Here is a 21898-nt window from a genome sequence, read left to right on the forward strand (position 1 = left end):
CGACGATGTTTTCTTCTCCTGTGGCGCGGCATATGTATGGTCCATAATAAGAATGCAATCCAGACTTTTAAACTTGCCGGTGCAGTTTCAAGCGCCTCTCACTGCTCTGCACCTGCGTTTCTGGCTCTGACCGAAAACGCGCTGTGGAAACGCGTTGGCTTAGTACTTTTTGTCCCTCTCTGCTATTATAGTTTTGCAAGATGGCGGAACTACATGGAAGCCTCCGTCGACCTACCCGTCCCATGTATATAAAGATAATAAATTCTTCATTTACAAGGATTAGTTTAAACATTGGCATAGGTATTTGTACACCATTGAGGGCATATTTATGAATAAAAATATTGATTTTAGATAATAAAATACCTAAAAAGTTACTTATTGTCCCTTTAACAGTTTTACTAAAAATGTAACTATACATATATTTCAAGTATTTCAAGTTATTATTTACTTCTGTGTAATAAGCAGGATAATGCACATACCTGTACAGCTGGTTATCTCAAAATAAACCCATTAAGGGTAATATAAGACCTGATCACCCTTGTAGGGTAGAGATGCACAAATCAGCTCTAACATCACCTTAATCCGCTATTAAATTGAGATCATCCATCCACTCTCCACCCACCTATGCACCTATGATCTTCCCTTATTTAGATATCTTCACCTAACCCCCACCCGACTGTCACACTGCAGTTATTCTAAGTATCAGTGTTAAGCATGAAGAAATGTCTTGCATTTTCAGAGAGGGGTGTTTTGTGAGCTCAAGCCCTTGCCATTTTTCAAAATTAAAAGAGCCCCTCTCAACAATTCAAATAAAAAATACTGTCAATAAAACAAAATGCATTTGAATTATAATTAATATGCAACAAAATTATTCTTACCTCCTGTGTTCCATGCATCACCACAACTGCTGCTTTCCGTGTTCCTCTCAGTCAGACTCAGCAAGGCCTTTGCTACCCTTAGAACCACTGCATCCACAAAATCCCTCGGAAGGGCTGCACAGTTCCTAATGGTCTCCGTCTTTTCTCTTGGTTGAAAACCATTCACCCAGTCGTTCACAGGGGTTGAGATATTCTGTCCATTGTCATTGTGATTAGGTCTATAATGGCTATTTTGATTGACATTCATACTGACCCCTGAGGCTGTGAATAAAGCCTCACGTCTCTTGATATAATCACTTCGCTGTTTCTCAACCAGAGCCTCTTCGGCCTTTCTGTATCTCCTTCCTTTGCCTATTATGCATACCTGAAAAAGAGAATGACATGACAGAATGAGGCTCTAGTGTAGTCTAGAGTAGTGTGGCTAGTTTTAATTTTTTTTTCTAAACTAATTAAAATGTAAACAGTTTGGGGATTTCAACCGGTGTTGAAATTTCAACATGTGTGCAGCAGCTGTTCACTTAGCAACTCCTAGTGAGCAACTGAACGTGCATACATGCTCATCACGACACAAAAATCTCCTAGAAGTCACACTTTGCATTCCGTTAACAGATCCATATGAATCATGCATGAAATAAATATAAAGGTCAAACGATAGCTTTATGTGCTTTACAGATGAACTTGAAGTCTTTATTTATTCAAAATGTTCAATAATAGATCATCTTTGACTCGGTAACACAAGTTCATGATCCGATTCGTGAACAGATGATTATTTTGAGTCAATCTTTTAAAATAATTATTTCTTCTGTTTAACGAAATAAGTGTGGAAACCAATGGTTCACAAACTGGATAGATCTGAGGTGCAAGGCTTGCAAAATCGCTAGCCGACGTCTTGGGGCTGTTGTGTTTTTCAGTCAGTCTCCAAAATATGTCACTGCCCAGTTCGCGTTGTTCACTTGCTTGAAGGGATGAAACGGATCGTAGTTGGACTTCTTTCTAAATCTTGCCGATTCAAGCGTTTTAAACGATTTGCGTGCATTCTCAGCTTGTGCGCACTCATTCAAAGCACGCGCTGAGAGAACCGTTTCAAACAATGCGCTAACACAGAATTGATTCCTCTTTTGCGTGCCATTGCTTCTGAATGAACACTTGTCTTAAGTGAACGTATACAGTGGAGAAAGAAATCTCCTGTGCATTCCCAGACAGCACATGTACGTCTGGCCGACTTCAGCCTCATTACCTAAATCATTACCTAAATCATCTATAAAACATCGGCCAGGCGGAGGCCGATATAATTCGGTCAGTGCTCTGTTCTCCAGCTCATCAATCGCTGGCCCTGAGTTGGTTCACGACCGCGGGCCGATGCCACACTTATCTGTGTGCATGTGCCCAGTTATTAATCTCTTTTATGGCGGGCATACACTGTGCGATTTCGGCAAGGTACCAAATCACACTGTACGAGTAGATAGCATGCGATGTAAAGCCAAAAAGCTCACGATTTTTATGCGCTCACTGTACGGTCCGATCGTCAAGTTGCGATTTGACTGCTCACACTATACGTGAGGAATCAAACCGAATCAACACGTAGGATCCCTCAGAACCCGGATGTTTGTGGCGGTTTCTGAATAAACATGCTTTCCTGGGATAAACGCACTGCTTTGGTGATATGCACAATTTTGTGTGCTGAAACGCTAAAAAAAAATAAAAAAAAATAAAAAGACGTAGGCATATCTGTATGCGCAGGTGGCTCGGAGGCCTTGGCCAATATGGTTTATCCATTTTGCAACGTGAACTGGAGGTAAGCCAGTTTGTTTCACGGTTTTAGAGTCACGGTTTTCGGTACAGTTCGGTATGTGCTGTGTTTATGGAAAAACTATACTTTCTAATATATATATATATATATATATATATATATATATATATATATATATACACACACACACACACACAGTATATATATACACACACAGTATATATTTTATATATATATATATATATATATATGTATATATGTATATATATATATATATATATATATATATATATATATATTCTACTACAAGCAACAACACAAATAAATACAATAGAGTAAAGATACAAACAGTGATTTACATTTTTTTTTTTTTTTTGGGCAGGTCTAGCATAAGTTATAAGTACAGAAATTGAATAAAGTAATCAAATGTAAAACAGCATTGCATATTGGACTGTATAAATTAAAAATGGTTCATTATTAAAGTTATAAAAGCTTTTTAATCAAGAACAGTGAGTGATTTATTGGTTGTTGCTGTTCGATTTATATAAAGACTGTCACTTTAAGAGAATGCACTGATACAACAGGCATACGTTCAGCCGGCTATGTCTGCTGTAGGATACTTACCAAGATGGGCATTTTGACAATTTTCTGTGTGAATTTGTCCATTTAAACGCAATAGCTACTTCAGAGAGATCTTAATATTTGTGCGCGTTCTGAGGCGCAGATTTGCACGGAGTGCATGCACAATTCTTCTCACTGCGGCGCGCGAGCTCGCGTCCTTTGGCTCTTAAATGTTTAAACTGACAAAACTTAAATGAGTTTAGTTTAAACATATTAACGTGTGCTGTTCAGATCTCATCTGTGCTTGCGCGCTGTCAGCACCCGGGTGATTATGGAATAAATGACTGCTCATATTCCAGCAGTAATTTACATTGATCAAGAGTGAATCCAGTTTCTAGTTTTTTTAATCACTATTGTTGTAATGTCTGGGAATCCAGAATGCGCATCCATCAACAGAAACATATATTAGTTGAACCCAGTTTGTTTTACATGCTATTTATAGCAAACCATATTACAGATGCTTTGTCAAATTTAAATTGAACCACGGTCCCAGCACGAGCAGTGTGTGGTGAACCGAATGGTTCAGTAAAAAAAAAAAAAAAAAAACTAAAAGCAACAGTTTTTTATCCTATTTCTTCATGAAAAAATGATTATTGTCGAAGCAGTGATTTTTTCCATGACTGGCTTTCATAGTTTAGAAAGATAAAATCATTTTTTGATAGACCTGATAATTATTTCAGTATAATCATATGAATTGAAAACATAGCGTTAAAAGGTGTAAGTGTGTTATTTTTTACCATATAAAATTTAATAAAATTAGCAGCTAGCTAGCAACAGCTTTCTTTGTGCTTTGATCTAGTTTCATCTCACTCCAATCTAACTTTAAACTAAATGGTTTTATAGGTAATTAACTGCACATTGTCTTAGGCCTATACATACTGAGGATTTTTAAGGCTAAATTTTACTAAACACTCTTGCTAAATTGGGGTAAGTACACTTACTTTCTTATTTCATAATTTTTTTGCATTTATTTAAAGTTCTCCACGTGAAACATGGATTCGATCTTCCGACATTAGGATGAGTAGATTTTGATGCAAGGAGAGAGCAAAGACAGAACTGAAGACGGAGATTGTTCTTCCCTCATTTTTTTTATTTTTCTTTGCCATAACTCCACAAGTTTTCTTTCCATCACTTCAGTCCACACATTTCAATTTCACAAAGAACTATGCAGCATTTTGTCTGAGAAATAATAAAAGGACACATTTTCATAATTTGATTTTAAATCAAATTTTGTAAAAACAATAATTAAATAATAAATTGTAAGAAAATTGTATGGTGTAATCTGGATTGTGAATTTTATTGCATCATAAGTTTATTGAATCTTTATATCCCGATATGCTAGTTTTTTTTTTTTTTTTTGATCATGCTGATTTGTCCACAGTAAGGTTCAGCCTATGTCTTTTTTTTTCTTCTTTTTTTCTCAGGATAGTTAAATTAATTTTGGGATACCAAAACCTCAAGAATGTCTGCCCGAAGTGCTACCATGGATTTCGAAATTTTGCAAGCCCTGATGCGTGTTTCCCAAAAGCATCATTAATAACCACATTGCTTGTGACCATGGGAAACAAGCCCTGTCAATTTTGACTCAGCGATTCTTTTGCGACTTTTTTTCAAGTTTGGTCCATTCATTAAACAAATCTCTTGTATAACTTGGACAACTGTGCCAGTTGTTTTGGATACTTTTATTATGTGTTTGGTGTGTCTGGATTCAGCTTTGAATGCTGCATGAAATGGCTCGCAGTCCCATTCAATGTATTCAAATTGAATTTATATTGATTGGAGGATTTAAAATGTCATTTTTTGCAAATAATGCGTACAAAGCTAAATATCTTAATAGCTGTAAGTTGTTGTAACCTTTAAAGATAGAAAGAGAAAAAAAATGTTCAAAATGGTACCCTGTGATTTGATTTAACCTTTCAAATGATGGGGAAATGAGTTTTGTATTTTAACTAGGGATGCAATGAATCAAGGATTCGGATTCGGCCGAATACTGGGCTTTTTGATGGGGTTCGGTTTCGGCCGAACCTTAGGGTTTTTTTTTCACCGAACCGAACCCTAGGCTTGCGCTATGCTGGTCGAGGTCACACGGCATGTCTATATGAGGAGGAACAAGGCCCAACAGTTCACTCTAAACTAAACTGTTCAGGAATCTTGAGCGGCTGGGACTATTTATACCGTAGAGAGCCAGCCAGTCACATCGGGTGATGTGGAGATAAGTGGTTTTTTTCGGTGAGCCTTTGATTCCTCTTAGAGAGGATCCTCTTCAGTGGTGAAAGACAAACCAGCAGTGATTTCCACTGCTGGCTGAAATGGCAAAAATCTACCTACTTTTTTTTTTAAACCGAACAATTCGGTTCAGCACACACTGCTCGTGTATCTATAAATAGCACGTAAAACAAACTGGGTTCAACTAATATATGTTTCTGTTGATGGATGCACATTCTGGATTCCCAGACATTACAACAATAGTGATGAGAAGAAGAAAAAAAAACTAGAAACAAAAAAACCCTGGATTCACTTTTGATCAATGTGAATTACTGCTGGTATATGAGTTGTCATTTATTCCATAATCACCCGGGTGCTGACAGCGCGCGAGCACAGATGAGATCTGAACAGCACACATTAATATGTGTTTAAACTAAACTCATTTAAGCTTTGTCAGTTTAAACATTTAAGAGCCAAAGGACTCGAGCTCGCGCGCCGCAGTGAGAAGAATTGTGCATGCGCTCCATGCAAACCGCGCCTCAGAACGCGCGCAAATATTAAGATCTCTCTGAAGTAGCGATTGCGTTTAAATGGACACATTCACAAAAAAAATTATGTCAAAATGCCCATCTTGTTAAGTATCCTACAGCAGACATAGCCAGCTGAACGTATGCCTGTTGTATCAGTGACAGTCTTTATATAAATCGAACAGCAACAACAAAGAAATCACTCACTGCTCTGGATTAAAAAGCTTTCATAACTTTAATAAAGAACAATCTTTAATTTATACAGTCCAATATGGAATGCTGTTTTACATTTGATTACTCTTGATTACTATTCAATTTCTGTACCTAAAAACTTATGCAACTTATGACCTGCCCCCCCCAAAAAAAATGTAAATCACTGTTTGTATCTTTACTCTATTGTATTTATTTGTGCTGTTGCTTGTAGTAGAATTTATTTTTATTTTTTTATTAGAACATTTAGTTTTTCCATAAACATAGCACATACCGAACTGTACCGAAAACCGTGACTCTAAAACTGTGAAACACACCGAACCGAGAAAAAGTTGAACCGTGCCACAGTTTCTTTATATTTATTTTAAATGTAACATTTATTGTCAATATTGGGCTTGCGGATCATGTGAGTACTAGGGTACTCTTTGCTGTGTGTGGATGACCGTGTCGGTCAGCCACCACCAAAGACCAATTCTGACCCAGGAAAAACCCTGGACAGTCTCTAAAGTTACATGCGATATTGTTATACACTATTCCAGTGGTTCCCAACCTTTTTCAACTAGCGGCCCACACAACCAAACACATATGTTTGCGCGGCCCACTTCAAAAAAAATTAACTGACCCCGCTATTGTTGGGTTAATAACTTAGTACTCAGAAGCTAGATTTTAAACTATATTTATTGAATAAACTAGGGCTGTGCAATATGGACAAAAAAAAAATAAAATAAAACTATCGCGATTTTTTTGATCAATTTTGCAATTGTGCTTTTACAGTCATAAATGCATTCAGGATTAATTTGAAACATATTTCCAAAAGAAATCCAATCGGAGCTTTATCAAAAAGTTGTAACATCTCTAGAACAGACATAAGTCAAAATTATCACTATAGTGAAGATGTAAAAAAAAAATGTATAGACTTGTGGCAAAAAAAAAAAAATTAAACTTTTTTTTCTTTTTTGCCATGCATTGTTCATAGAGCTCATTAATTGTAGCTCATTAATTGTATAACGCTTCAGTGAAGCATTATAATCGGATTAGGACGTTCAGCATGGGGGCGCGGTCACATTAGAAGGTAATGAAGGGAGACGTGCAAAATGGACATCGCGTTGTTTTCATATGGATTACTTTATCACAGAATATTTGTTTTCAGCAGCACTTGTTTAGTTTAAAAGTACGTAGACATGTCAGGCTTTCTATAGATATCTCTCTCATGTCTCTTCATTGAATATACACTGAGTTACAGTTCATTTTAATGAAGCGTTTGTCAATGAAGATCAGCGCAGACAAAAGCTGCAGACAGCATACCTTGTTTAGCTTTATTTTATAAGTGCACAAAAGTTGTGTTGTTATGTCTCTATACAAATAAAGCAGACCCTTTACAGATTTTATCTATTGCTCTTATCTGTACAATCAAAATTGAAAGTGTAATTTAAGTTATTTTCAGGGTTATCAGGAGAAAATGCCTCATAACGCGTATATAGGCCTGTCGCGATAGTCCATAAATCAATTAAACGCCCTAAAAAAAAAAAAAAAAAAATGAGGTTGATAATTTTTTGGCCCACGATAATGTTTTTCACATTTTTATTTAAAAAAAGTGAAACATGTCATGATATGAGGTTAGTCTGGAGCGCAGCCTGTGGACAGCCCGCAGTAGAAAACACCCTCTCCGAAGGCACAGGTGTCCTGGGAATAAAGAGATAACGTCTCACTAGAGTGGCCAGCTTTGGGAAGCGCCTTTCATTTGTCTGTGGATGTTTGTGTCACAAGTGATACAACGTTGTACTTGCACTACTGCTTTATTTTAATACCGAATGGCATATTTTGCAAGTATTTGGCAACTTCATTGCCCTTTCTGTCGAAGTGGGCCTACTTTTCGCTCTATTCATTTAACTTGCTCAGCTAAGTATGTCTGTAGACGTGTGGCTGCATGTGTCAACGCGGCCAGTGAGTTAACACACACACACACGCATGCATCGTTTTCTCCTCTTTTCCAAAGCGATTGGGCAGTTGCGCTCCTGAGGAGTCTGTCGTTGCTTGCCATATAAGCATCCATCAGCCACGATCTCCGGTACAACAAGGAAATTTCAGTAATGGATTTTCACCACCGAAAAACCCTTGACTTAACTCTGCTACAAGATTTATTCACGAAGAAAAGTAAAAAACTCTGCAATGTTCAAAAAACAACAGAGAATTTCACCCCGAAGGAAGTTGATTGAGTTGTTTCTTTTCACATGACCTGGTGCTTGCGTCATTCTGAACAGCCGGGAATATTTTTAACTAGATATGGTGCGGATGCGCCTGGAAAAAACGAGCGTACCACTTCAATTATGAGCTCGCATACCACATTTGAAATAACGAACTTGAGCGCCCAAAAGACGTGATATGTGAACGGGCCATTCATCAAGCTTTTTTTTTTACTTAAGCAATTTTTGTTTACTTTCGGTTAATTGTTAAACGGTCAATATGAGCATTCCTAACGGGCATTTAAACATAATACAACATGCATACAAAATTCATTAATTTTAAGCCACTCAAAGTCAACATGTTGGTATTTCTTGCTCGGAATCTGCCATAAAATATAATTAAAGTTTATTGATCTTTGAAAAGGTGTACCTGCGTTATTAAGCCATTATCATTATACTGGTTGAAATCCATCTTAGAACGACAATATCATTTATTGCAATATTTTCTTGGACAATTTATCGTCCAGCAAAATTTGTTAGTGACAGGCCTACGCATATACACGTTAATCTACTTCAGAGGGTTAATTAACCCCCCTTTACTCATACTGCACAAGCTCAATAGCATTTGAGAATGACTTAGTAATAAAAAACAATTGTAAACTGTTCATCTAGCTGTCAACTATAATGCACACCTTTTATATTTGAGATTAAAATAAGATGTAAATCATTTGTTAAGATTCTATTTTTTTCAGTACAGAAAGAGCTCAAACGCATAAAGCTCAATAGCATTTGAGGATAATGAATTAGTCATTAAAAAACTGTTAATCTAGGTGTCAACTTTAATGCACACCTTTTAAATTTTTGATATTAATTCAAATAAACTAAATCATTTGTTACAAAAAAAAATATTTTTATTCCTATGAATGGGCTCAAATGCAAATCAAATTTAAGGCTCAATAGCATTTGAGCAGAATGACTAAGTCATAAAAACAACTGTAAACTGTTAATCTAGGGGTCAACTATAATGCACATTTTACATTTTGATATTTATTAAAATATATGGTAAATCGTGTAAAAAAAAAAATAATAATATATAAATATATATATATATATATATATATATATATATATATATATATATATATATATATATATATATATATATATATATATATATATATATATATATATAGAGCTACTTTTTCACAACCGAATTGGCTTCAATGCAAATATATATTGCTTTGCGGTTATTATCGGCTTATATGAGCCTGTCTTTGATAACAAAATTGGCCAATATGCTGCCGATAAGATTTTTTATTTTTTTTTTACAGAATATATACTTACAGATAAAATGCTTGAAATTGTGTAATTACTTAGTTTTACTCGCGACCAACCAACCCTTTCACTTCAGCAGGATGTCTCTTGTTCTTCACTACTCAAGAGTCAAAAGTTGTCTTAATGGTAAGTTGCTTACTAGTTTTTGAATACATAACTTACTGTAAAGTTAATAAACAATTAGCCCAAAAGTTTCCCATACATTTATTTATTTGTGGTGGCCCACCACAATATCCATATTGAACACCACAAATTTTCACAACCCCGTGCCATCAGCTCCCAAGTCTCACACGCACAAGCTTGACTTAAGCACTATATTTAGCAACTTTCAGAACCTTTTACCTGCTTTTTTCCAACATTTTTGTTATGCTTTGCTGTCGTTAAGTTTAAAGATTTTGCCATAACTGCCCCGCGAGCATGCCGGCAAAGCAGCGCATTCATCCAATAATCCATTCAGCTGGCCTTACCGCAGCAGACTTGTCAATAAATGAGTTGAAAAACAGCGTTTCCAAGCAACTGTCGCTTAATGACAAATTGGGTATACAAATATGAACACAGTTTGTCTCTAATATGTACATATCTACAGAGTTTGAGTTAGAGACTTCAAATTTGGTAGGGTTAGTTTTTAGACTGTCAGATTGCCAAACTTTACAACTTTCCCACAAGCAGTTCTACGCTCCATGGCATGGAGCATCAGACGAAGTACATTAATCAGCAATAGCCACAATTTTAGTTTTATTGTAACTGAAATGGCTAAAAAGATTCATTAATACAACCTCTAGTCGCATGATCAAGTTTGACCCATAGGTGGTGCTGATATCAAATCAATTTGGTGTACTCTGTGTAACTTGTCAATGACACATACAAAGTTTAGTGTCAATATGCCAAAGCATTGCAGAGATACAGCCTTAAGTGTCATTTTAGCCTCAAATTAGTCACTGTAGCATGCAAAAAATGGTTTTGTCTATTGACACAAATCCATAACTTTTTGTTAGCACAATATGAAGATAATCTGACTACATTTTGGTTCAAATTGGACCAGCGTTTGATGAGGAGTTTGAAAGAGTAGGTTTTAAACTAATCTAAATTGCGGACAGGAAGTACAGCTTACTCTGGCATATTTGGTATTTTGGTTGTCGGCATAAGCCATGGGATATTTTGAGAAAAGTTTCATTGAAATAGACTAATGCAATAAAATGTTATTAGTATTTTTATAAATGTAATTAACCCTCTGGAGTCGATCCCCGCATATAAAGTAGGTGGCCAGCCTAATTGGGCATTACCACTGCGTAACTGTAATTCAGCCACGTGTTAAAATCATTCGCAAAACTACCGCCAGGTGGCGCAAAGGGACGAATTGCGAAATGAATGTAATTGTAAAATGAGATAAAAGGAGGATGTAAAACAACAATAACATTGTGATATAACATTGTAACATTAAAAAAAAATAATAATACAATTTGTTAATTTTTAAAATGTAGGATAATCTTAGGCTACAGCCTACTAAACAAAAATTTGAAAAAAGACCTTTACACAAAGGATCATATGCATTCTTTTTTTATTAAACAGAAAATAAATATAAGGCCTGTGTGTGTGATATATATATATATTTTTTAATAATTAACTATTATAATTCTTGATGTTTCAAACTACCAACACTTTGCATTTTTGAATTATGCCTTATGTGTGACCAAAAATTAAGTATTATTTGTTTCAGCTGTTTGATCGCTTGTGCCTCGCGCACATATTCACTGGAATCAGCAGTTGTTCACCATCCATTCGGCGTGAGCACTTTGACATATTGTTAATTATGTTTGTTTTCCATCGATACTGAAACGCGTGAACTACACAGCCTATTTACCTCATGAATAATAGTTAAGTTTCAAATGGGCAACATCACGAATATGGAAACATTTGGATTTCTCCCAAATGAGAAAGCCTAACCTTACCTTATGCTTAGCTTTAAATTATATATATATATATTTTTTTTTTATTTACAAGCCTTATTATATACTGCAATTATATTTATCCATTAGAATTATATATTTTTATTCTTGTTTTGTTCTGATAAATTTGTTAAATTTAAAGGATTTGTTGTAAAGTGAAGGGAACTAAAAATATCCTGTTGGTACATTATAGGGATGTCAACGATTAATCGACGATCGATTAATTGTCGATAAATAATTTAATCGATAAACCTTATCGACGGTCGATTAAGCATGATCACCATTAACGTGCATAGTTTGAGACGTAGGCGGCTAGCTGGTTTGCCAACCGCCAAAAGAGGACGATGTACGTGGCTAATGCCAAAACATGTAAAGTACAGCAGTTGTGAAGGAAAATGAAGCGAGCACGCAAGAGTTCTGTTTGGGATCATTTTATTTCAAATGGTGATAATGTTAATTGCAAACATTGTGCCTGTGTTTTAAAATATAATACATCAACGAGCACCATGATATATCATTTGAAAAAAGTGCATCCAGCGGTTTCCGGGACAGGATTTGATTCGACACAGCCAACAATAACCTCCGTTTTAGCCGGGAAAAAGGTAGGAACTCAGAAGGCAGAAGAAATAACTGAACGACTGTGCAAAATGATTGCAAATTATATGTTGCCTATAAGCGTCATCGAAGGTGGTGGTTTTCGAGAGTAGATTAATTTCATTCAGCCAGACTACAACATATCATCAAGAGCCACGATAACCAGCTGACTAGAAGATCGTTATGAAAAGAAAAAAGAAGAGCTAAAGATGGCGGCGCAAAGTTCAGTTGAAATAATGGCCCTTACAACTGACTGCTGGACCGCTCCAACAAGGGAAAGCTAAATAACCGTCACATGTCATTACATAGACTCTGAATGGCAGATGAAGTGCGCGGTCCTGCTTACAGAGAGTTTGTCTGATAAACACACTGCTGACAAGCTGGCCGAAAAGTTAAATGAGGCCGTAGCTTCATGGGACATCACGGGAAAAATAATAGCACGACAACGCAAAAAATATCGTGGCAGCAAACAAGCAAACTCGTGTCAGCTGGGATTCCGTGACGTGCTTTGCCCACACATTACAACTCGCCATAAATGATGGCTTCAACATATACATAAACAGGGTCATCGCAGCTGCTGGAAGACTTGTTCAGCACTTCAATCACAGTACTGTAGCTACCAGAGCACTCCATGACAAACAGGCACAGTTGAAACTTCCACCGCATCGCCTGATACAGTCCTGCAAGACAAGGTGGAACTCGGTCAGTGACATGTTTGCCCGGCTTGAGGAACAAAGGTGGGCAGTGACTGCCGTCCTGTCTGACCGCACTGTCACCAAACTAGCGGACGCCAGAATTCTTGAGCTCAAAGATGAATACTGGCAGCTGATGGAGGACGTGGCACCTGTGTTGGCAGCGTTAAAGTGTGCCACGACTGTAATGTCTACCGAATCTGATGTGCCCATCTCAAATATCTATCCCATCACTTACGGCCTCTTACATTCACATCTTAAGAGAAACGAAGAGGACAGTGCTCGGGTTTTGGAGTTCAAAGCAAAAGTGCAAAAGCAAAATAAAAAATTTCTCCTTCAAAACATGTGGAAAACGCTTGGCGCGCCGCTCTAATTATTTCCTAAGCACTCTGAAGCCTGCGCTTGCGCTCCAGTGGCGTCTGCTGTTGCTGGGCAACCATGACCCGCTCTCCATGATGACACAGAAGTTTCAGCAAAGAATAAATGGAATTCCAACACTTAAAATCACTTGCAGTAGCTCTGCTAATAGATTCATTTAAAAAATGGCTATCCTTGTACAACTATGATCATCTGTTTCTCCATCTTGCCTTAGCTTTCAGTATTGTTCCGGGAAAGGATGTGCATGACCAGCGGTGCACTTACTGCGACATGAAAAGTTTAGATGTTTCTAATTTAATTTTCTACCTGTTAGATTGTGTTTTATTTACGTCTACACCTAGATAGCCTTTGATAGCCTAGATAGCCTCTTTTTTTTATCAATAAACGTGTATTAATGTATAGCCTTATGCAACAATTACATATGTAAATTTTAAAAACTTTATATATGACATTACATATTTACATTTTCATGTAACAGCCAGTATTTGTATCTGTAACAATCACAAAATTTTTCCTATCTGCATTCGGATACAACATCGTACAGTTACTAGATAAGACTGTTATGACTTTTTATATATTTTTTCGTAGTTATCACTGAACAAGTATGTCGTGTTAAACTGAATATTATTTTATTCTAAAATAATATTTATCATGCAAGCAGAGAGATGTCATGACAAACGTTTAGTGATCATTTGAACACGACTGAATCCATTCAATACACACATTCTCATTACGCAGAACACTTTGAGCGAGTCTTAATGTTAATGAACTTCACTAAACAGATGTGTGTGTTCCGCGCAAACCAGCAAAAGGTAAAGATGCAAACATGTAGGACAAGTAGACAATGTATCCGTATCTAAGCTGATTATTAGCCTACTCTTGAGAGAGAACTGATTTGGTTTTTGAGAGACTGAGACGCGCAGCGCGGCTGTTTGATTGGTGAGCGCGCTGTGCTTATTCCATTCATTCGTATCATGGTAGCCTAAGCTTTCAATATTTGCCTTTTAAATATATACAAATAATATAACGTGTAGCTATGATGTATTATTATAGGTAAAATTACTCTTGCAACGCTCTGATTTCTGAGAGATAAACAGAGAGGCGACAACAATGCGATGTTTGATTTGCTCTCTTTTCACTCATAAAGTTTACATTCATTCACTTCTGGCGCTGATGCCCTGGCTCACCTGTTATCTAGCAAACACCAGACTCTGTCAGCTTTAGCCGAGTATTCAGGCAGAATTATTCCTTGAGCATTATTCGTTTTTTTAAGCCATTATCCGTGCCATTCCGAATAAGGTATTCGGCTTCAGGCACAACCCTAATTATTACATTACATATTTTATTTTTACATGCAACATAGATAAGGTCATATAGTAACAGCTCCACGCAATATTGTAATTCTAAAATTCACGTTGTACTTGCTAACACTTTGTATGCATTATGGTTAATGCATGCTGGAGTAGTCGATTGTTTCCGACAGAGCTCGACTAGTCTATACAAGCCCTAGTACAGTATGACAAAAATTTCGCTGTATTTATGTGCGCATGTCCAGTAGAACCAAACGTATCCATTCTAGCCTTGCTGCACGCATCTGTCATATCCCGAGCTTTGCGTGTGTCTGTGCACTGTGCCAATTAGGCATAGTCATATACATTTTTGACCACAGATATAATGTCAACAAAAAAATAAGTACATAAAAATTATTTGACCTTACAGTTCCAAACTTTGTTTATCCAAGTTTAGCTCCCAGGGTCGGACTGGGGGTAAAACCAGTACTCATTAGCAAGGCCCCAAAGGAAGAGAGGGCCCTTGAAAAGTATGAATCTGAAATATATATTTTTTACCTGGATATTTTCATCAGGACTGCCTATGCATAGGGCCCAGGATCTTGTTTAACGCCCTTGTTAGCTTCAACCCTAATTATACACACTCAAGCTCTTACTAGACACACTAATCTTACAGGTGTTTTAAGGCCAGTTGGAGCTAAACTTTTCAGGACATTGGCCATCCAGGATGTAGTTTGGAGACCCTTGTCCTACAGAGTTGTTACTTTGCACATGCTTTTTGATCATTACAAATAATAATGTAAAATGATTTTCTTAGAATAGGAGATTTGCTTTCTCTCGCATCACAAACATTATCAGTAGTTAAGTATGTGGTCTTGAAGAGGACCCTTTTTTCTTTCATTTGGACTCGGTCTTGGACTTGGACTCGAAACTTTTGGACTTGGACTTGACTTGGACTCGAACCTCTTTGGACTCGGTCTTGACTCGGTCTCGACTAGTCCTGGACTTGGACTTGACTTGGACTCGACAAAGCCGGACTTGACTACAGCTCTAGTTTTGAGACCTTAATTGAGAATTATCCATTCTATACAAAATAATGTCATAGGCGTTGCTCCACCTAATCGCTTAAATTCGTTACTTTAGGTTCAATCTAGTGCACTCCTACCAAAGCCATCGATGATAGCGACGAATGCTGGATGCCAGACACATACATCTAGGTTTTCTAACCACATCAGAGAGGCTGGCTGCCAACGCAAAGCTGCACGAAATGGCATCCGCAGTAATATATAGGTTTACTCAAAGTGTGCAGCAGGCCCAAGCTGGAGGTGATGACGGGAAAAGAGCCCTTCAGATGCTTCTCGAAGTAATTACAATGAATGGGATATCAACGACTCGGAAAGTGAGGTGAACAACTTTCTTAGAGAACAGCATCCTTCCCTCGACACAAGTCCACTAGATTGGTGGAAAGCGAATGCCACCAGGTTTCCTAGGTTGTCTCAGCTGGCAAAGGGCTATTTATGCATACCAGGAACATCTGTACTATCAGCAGCTGGCCTGACGGTCAACAGACTTCGCACAAGACTAACTCCGGAACATGTTAACATGCTGATCTTTTTGAACAAAAACCAGTGATGTGCACTTCAGGTAGCTATGCTGTGCTGTAATCTTCTTGTGCACACGAAGTTTGTATAATTGCGTTAAAGTTAACATTAATGCTGTAGGCTACATAAAATTGTTAATAAATTAAAATGTGTTCTTTTAAATGTTTAAAGCTAAAAGTGTTGCACAGTTAACACATTAAAGGGGGGGGGGGGGGGGGGGGTGAAATGCTATTTCATGCATACTGAGTTTTTTACACTGTTAAAGAGTTGGATTCCCATGCTAAACATGGACAAAGTTTCAAAAATTAAGTTGTACGTTTGAAGGAGTATTTTTGTTCCAAAAATACCTCTTCCGGTTTGTCACGTTTCGGAAAGTTTTTTTCGAGTATGGCTCTGTGTGACGTTAGATGGAGCGGAATTTCCTTATATGGGTCCTAAGTGCGCACTCTTCTAACGGAAGAGCGCGCGCTCCAGTATAGCAGAGCACTGAGAGAGGCTGAGCACAGCCTGATCAGAGCGAGAGCGTCGCGAAAAGTCACAAAAGAAGTGTGTTTTTGGTTGCCAGGGCAAGACAACCCTGCACAGATTACCAAAAGAGAAACAGCATTAAGGGACCAGTGGATGGAGTTTATTTTTACAGAGCATCAACGGAGTTGTGCAAGTGTTTTTGTTTGTTCCCTGCATTTCGGATTGCACATCGTTTATTTCTTAAGGATAATGCAGTCCCAACGGAAAAGGGTCACGATTGTGTGTTGGAACCACATGCGGTGAGTAAAACTGCTTCAAATATCTCTGTGTTGTTAACTTAGGGCGGGCGTACACGGTGCGAATTCGGATGGTCGGAAGATCGTTATGTCCACGCACACGGCACGAGTGAGTTTATCTGAAAATCGTATGGACGAGATGATATATGACACGATTTTACAACCTGCAAATTCCAGAAGCAATCGCACGAAGTTGATAGACGCGTTCGACTTGAAGCACCGCTGCACGCACAGAAGGATAACTGTATGACATTAAAGTACCGCAAGAGCGATAAGAGAGCACCCATATCCAATGCATTCGAATCGCTCTCGCGGTTCTTTGATGCCATACAGGTGATCATTCTGTGCAGCGCTGCTTCAAGTGGAACGCACCTAATATAACTGCTCTCCCTCTCTCATAACTGCATATAAAATATTGATACGAGCCGAGACTGTTTCCTACACGTACAGTTTATTTTTCAGCAATAGGAAACCTGGACATTTGGTTACCCTGTGTGTGTGTTCTTGTATATGGTTTATAAATATCTGAAATGGGTATTAAAATGTAAACATGGTTTATAAGGACAATTACTGTGCCCTCGTAAAACAAATTGGCTTTAAAAAATACTATACAGTGTTTAGTAGAAAATTTAAACATGCATTCTCCATGATGGATAGAGGTAGTGTATGGGGATATACAGTATAGAATACCGTTACGTTTATGGAGAGTCCCTGTAAACTACATATGCGTGTGTGAGAGAGAGAGGGAGAGAGAGAGAGAAGGCATTGGAATACGTTGCTAGAAACATCATACAGCGCTCGCTGTTGCTGACAGACTTCAGCTGCCGTCTTCGTCTTTCTTCTTCTGTGGTTTTCGTAGTTCGTGATTGGTCAACTTCAGATAAATCAACAAATCGGCTTGTTCAACCGCACAAATGGCACGAATTCAAACCGATAGCTCACAAACTTTTTAGACATGTTTAAAAATGATCGGGAGGTCGGGAAGTGCTCGTAAGCCACTCTGCTCGGCTGGTAATTCATCGCAAATGATACGAGCCGCGACCATACGAGAATACGCGATTTCCACACGATTGAAAAAAATCGCATGCGAACTCGTACGACAGCAAAAATCGCACCGTGTACGCCCGCCTTTAGCTATCAGCGCATAAGCACATCAAGTAAACAACATGCGATGTTGTCATCAAACTGCACTTTCCACATGTACAGCTTAAAAAAAAAAAAAAAGACGACAAAGTGGAACTTAGTCATTTTCCAAAACCGCTAAGCAAATATATACAGTTTCAGTACATACCACATAGCATACCGCCTTTGTGGATGCTGTTCTTGTTAAATTTCAGCCTCTGGATCTGTGTCACAGCTTCCACATGCTCTCAACTCAAAAGCCTACTGGCGCTCGTGATTCTTTAGCTCCGCCCACACGTCACGCCTCTAGGCGCTCGTGTTTTTCCGGGAAAAATCGGTACAGACTATCTTTCTCTTATAAATATAATAAAAATAAAGACTTTTTGGAGTTATGAAGGATGCAGTACTACTCTATAGGTACTCAAGATTAACAGGATATTGAGTGAAAACGAGCATTTCACCCCCCCTTTAAATGTGCTTGAATATAGAAACGAAGACGATTTCAGAAATTTCTGAATACATTTTAAAAGTTTTTTTTTTTTTTTAAGGAAATTGTTTCAGAGTTACACAAATGTCTAGGCATTTGAAATTAATTTTAAAAAATAGATGTTTCACGTTGAACGTTTAATGCATCACGTTTATTTTTTATAATGTTTAAAACAAAAAGTGTTTATTGCTTTAAATGTTATGTTACTCCATAAATCTGGTAAAATTAAAAATAAATAAAACTCCACATTAATGTCGCAAAGTTCACGGAATGACATGGGTTGTTTCACATATTTTTTTAAAACGAAAGTGTAGAAACGTTCACACAATAAATGTGATGGAATGGGGAAATTTAGATTATTTTAATGCATCAAATGTGTTAAATTATTTGTTTTCTTTAAAGTGTAAATGGGCACAAAATAAATATGTTGGAACTGTGTTTTAGAAGTAACATTACAAACTGTCAAATTTTTTTTTTTTTTCGGAAAATGACAGCAAACAAAAAGTTTTATTTGAAAAACAAACCAGTCTGTTTGCCATTCAATGAACATTAGAGGAAAAGAAAATGAATACCAGATCGTTAGTTTTTCGAAATAGATTAGCATATAATTTAACTTAACTGGTACATTTATCTCATGAGCAAGTAATATATAAGTATTAAAATGTTATCCATGTGAGGTAAGTAAATCTAAATTTCAAGACTGCTGAATTGGCTTAATAACTAATGGCATATAGGCCTTTAACACGTAATGGGCATTCACGAGTAGATGCGTTTTTTCGCATTCTCAGGATTTTCCTTGATATGCACAATATCCTATGCACATTTGGAAAGAAAATAACACCGTAATAAAAACATGGACGCACGCTCGCTACGTTTTCCGCTCTATGGACATGCGCTCCACTCAGTCGCTAACCGCCCGAGCAAGCGCTCCGTTAATGTTCCGCTGACGCTCGCCGTAAACCAGTTCCAGCTCCGACATAAAGTTTTTCTAGTAGGCCTAATTGTTTACTGTTTGTACCAAAATTCTTGTAGAATTGTCTAAAATTATGCATGCTGATAAATAGCAATTATTATGTTTCAAAACTAATTTTTTAAATTCTTATTAATTTTATTAATTTTATTAATTAAAATGTATTAAATATATTAATCTATCCTTAGCAAACATTCCTAAAATGCAAAAACTGAAAAAGTATATTTGATTTTCATTCATTTTATTTCCGTGAAAATAGCTGCCATTGTTGTGCAATAGAATATTCAAAATAGGCTCATTAAAACACAAACGCACACACACACACACACACACGAGATGAAATGTTCGTAGATCTTTACAAAATACACATGGATTATAAAGCATGTGAAAAGCACACACAAGATAAAATGCACTTAGAACACTTGGATTATGAACTGGGTTGAGCGAGCGGAGTGGAATCTTCAGAAAGGCTCTCTTAAGGAAATATTACCACTCCGCTCCGGTCATATGCCAGAAAGCATCTGAGACTGCGTTATATTAGTCATTGTATTTGAATTAAATAATTAAATTAAATGATCAATCGATTCATTTTATAATCCTACTAGCCTTTTATTTACAGTAAAAACCCTTTCCTTTGTGGGAGGACGCTTGCGTTTTCAGTGTCATTGCACACCAATTCATGCGATAACTACTGTAGACGCATCTTGCAGTATGAAGGTTAACGATTAATTGATTCATTGATCGTTAATTTAAACGACGATCGATCATGAGAATTTGTCGAAATTGACATCCCTAGTACATTATAACATTAATAGGCCAGCCGTTATTATTTCTAAATGTAATATAATGCAACTTATATCTGATTTATATTTTTTCCTCTCACAAACTCTGATTTATTTTTTAGCGCGTTTAAAAAAAAAACATGCAGCAAACTAAAATAGGTGATTAATCCATTCAAATGAAACCTATACACGACTCATATTTTTTCCTCTGACAAATGTAATTTATTTTTTAGCGCGTTTAAAAAATAAAAAATAAAGAAAACATCCAGCAAATGAAAATAAATTTGTTACTCTGGGTTAACAGTAATTATAATTATTTTATACTTCAGAACAGAGCCTGGGCCTAATCTAGGCTATCCAGGTTTTTTTTTTTTTTTTTCATTGCATCTGAAAATGACTTCGTTCATCACATTCACTTCACGCGCTCTGGCGCATATCAGACTCCCGCAATGCTCAGCTGTGGACGATTTAAAAATGTTTGATATAAAGGTTGCTGTCCCATTTTATACAGGAATTGTTCATTTAAAAAAAATAAATTATACTGTTAGTTCTAATTATTGTTAACACAAGTTCATTTAGGCTATTTAACATGCACTGTGACATTTTACCATTTTTTACTTGTAAAATCTTTGAGAATTTAAAGTTAGTTTAATAGTATTTAAATTCAAGTTAAAAAAAGGTTTTAATTGCTTAAATAATTTTTATTAATTAATAAGTTATGTTTATTCTTGTAGAAAATACGTGTTTATTCTTTAAGAAAATAAGGGAAAAAATAAGGGACGATCCAAATATTTGTTTTGCTTTATGTAGGCTACAATTATAAAAAATAATAATAATAATAATGTCATTAAAAAATACCATTGACCTGAGTAATTTTTACCATTATAGAATTGTGACTTTAAAGGTTAGTGATTTAGGAGGTGAAAATACTGTGAAATTACTAATGGCATGGATTTTAGAGCATAACAACTGAAGGTTTATGAAATATAAGCCAATAAAGCATTTTTTTAAAACAACGAAACTTTAAGGTCCCGTTTTACGCGCTTTTTTGAAGCTTTGATTGTGTTTACAGTGTGCAATATAAAGTGTTCATGTTTCGAGTGTAAAAAAAAAAAAAAAAACAGTATTTTTCACACAATTCAATTCTGTATACCGCTGTTTTCACGGTTATAAAAACGGGCTGATGTCTTCCTTGTTCCTTAAAGTCCCTCCATCAGAAATATGTAACGAGTTCTGATTGTGCCAGCGGTTCTTGTGTTGTGATTCGACAGCAGCTAACAGCACGCTGCCCTCCTGCAAACACGATTGGACTAGTTTTGGAATTATATATATATATATATATATATATATATATATATATATATATATATATATATATATATACATACATACACATTTTTTATATGTAAAAAATGGGGGGGGGGGCTTTTGTCTTTATTCAGGCAGGGAATAAAGGTGACTGCAGAAAAATCAGGTGGAATTTGCAAATAATCGCAGACCACACATTCAACCCCCCTGTAAAGAGGTTTGTCTACCGTTTAGTTTTGAAATGGTTGTGCTCTAA

General features: G+C 36.6%; 1 protein-coding gene across 3 annotated transcripts in view; it reads right to left on the reverse strand.

Moving 5' to 3' along the window:
- trmt44 (tRNA methyltransferase 44 homolog) overlaps positions 1 to 21898 on the reverse strand; it is a 134516-nt gene that overhangs the window by 33764 nt on the left and 78854 nt on the right. For all 3 annotated transcript variants that reach the window (XM_026215515.1, XM_026215514.1, XM_026215516.1), the window contains one exon: positions 879 to 1242. In XM_026215515.1, the coding sequence (XP_026071300.1) occupies positions 879 to 1242 (364 nt within the window). The remainder of the gene's footprint in view (positions 1 to 878; positions 1243 to 21898) is intronic.

The sequence above is a fragment of the Carassius auratus genome, chromosome 32 (genome assembly GCF_003368295.1).
Source record: "Carassius auratus strain Wakin chromosome 32, ASM336829v1, whole genome shotgun sequence".
Classification (NCBI taxonomy): domain Eukaryota; kingdom Metazoa; phylum Chordata; class Actinopteri; order Cypriniformes; family Cyprinidae; genus Carassius; species Carassius auratus.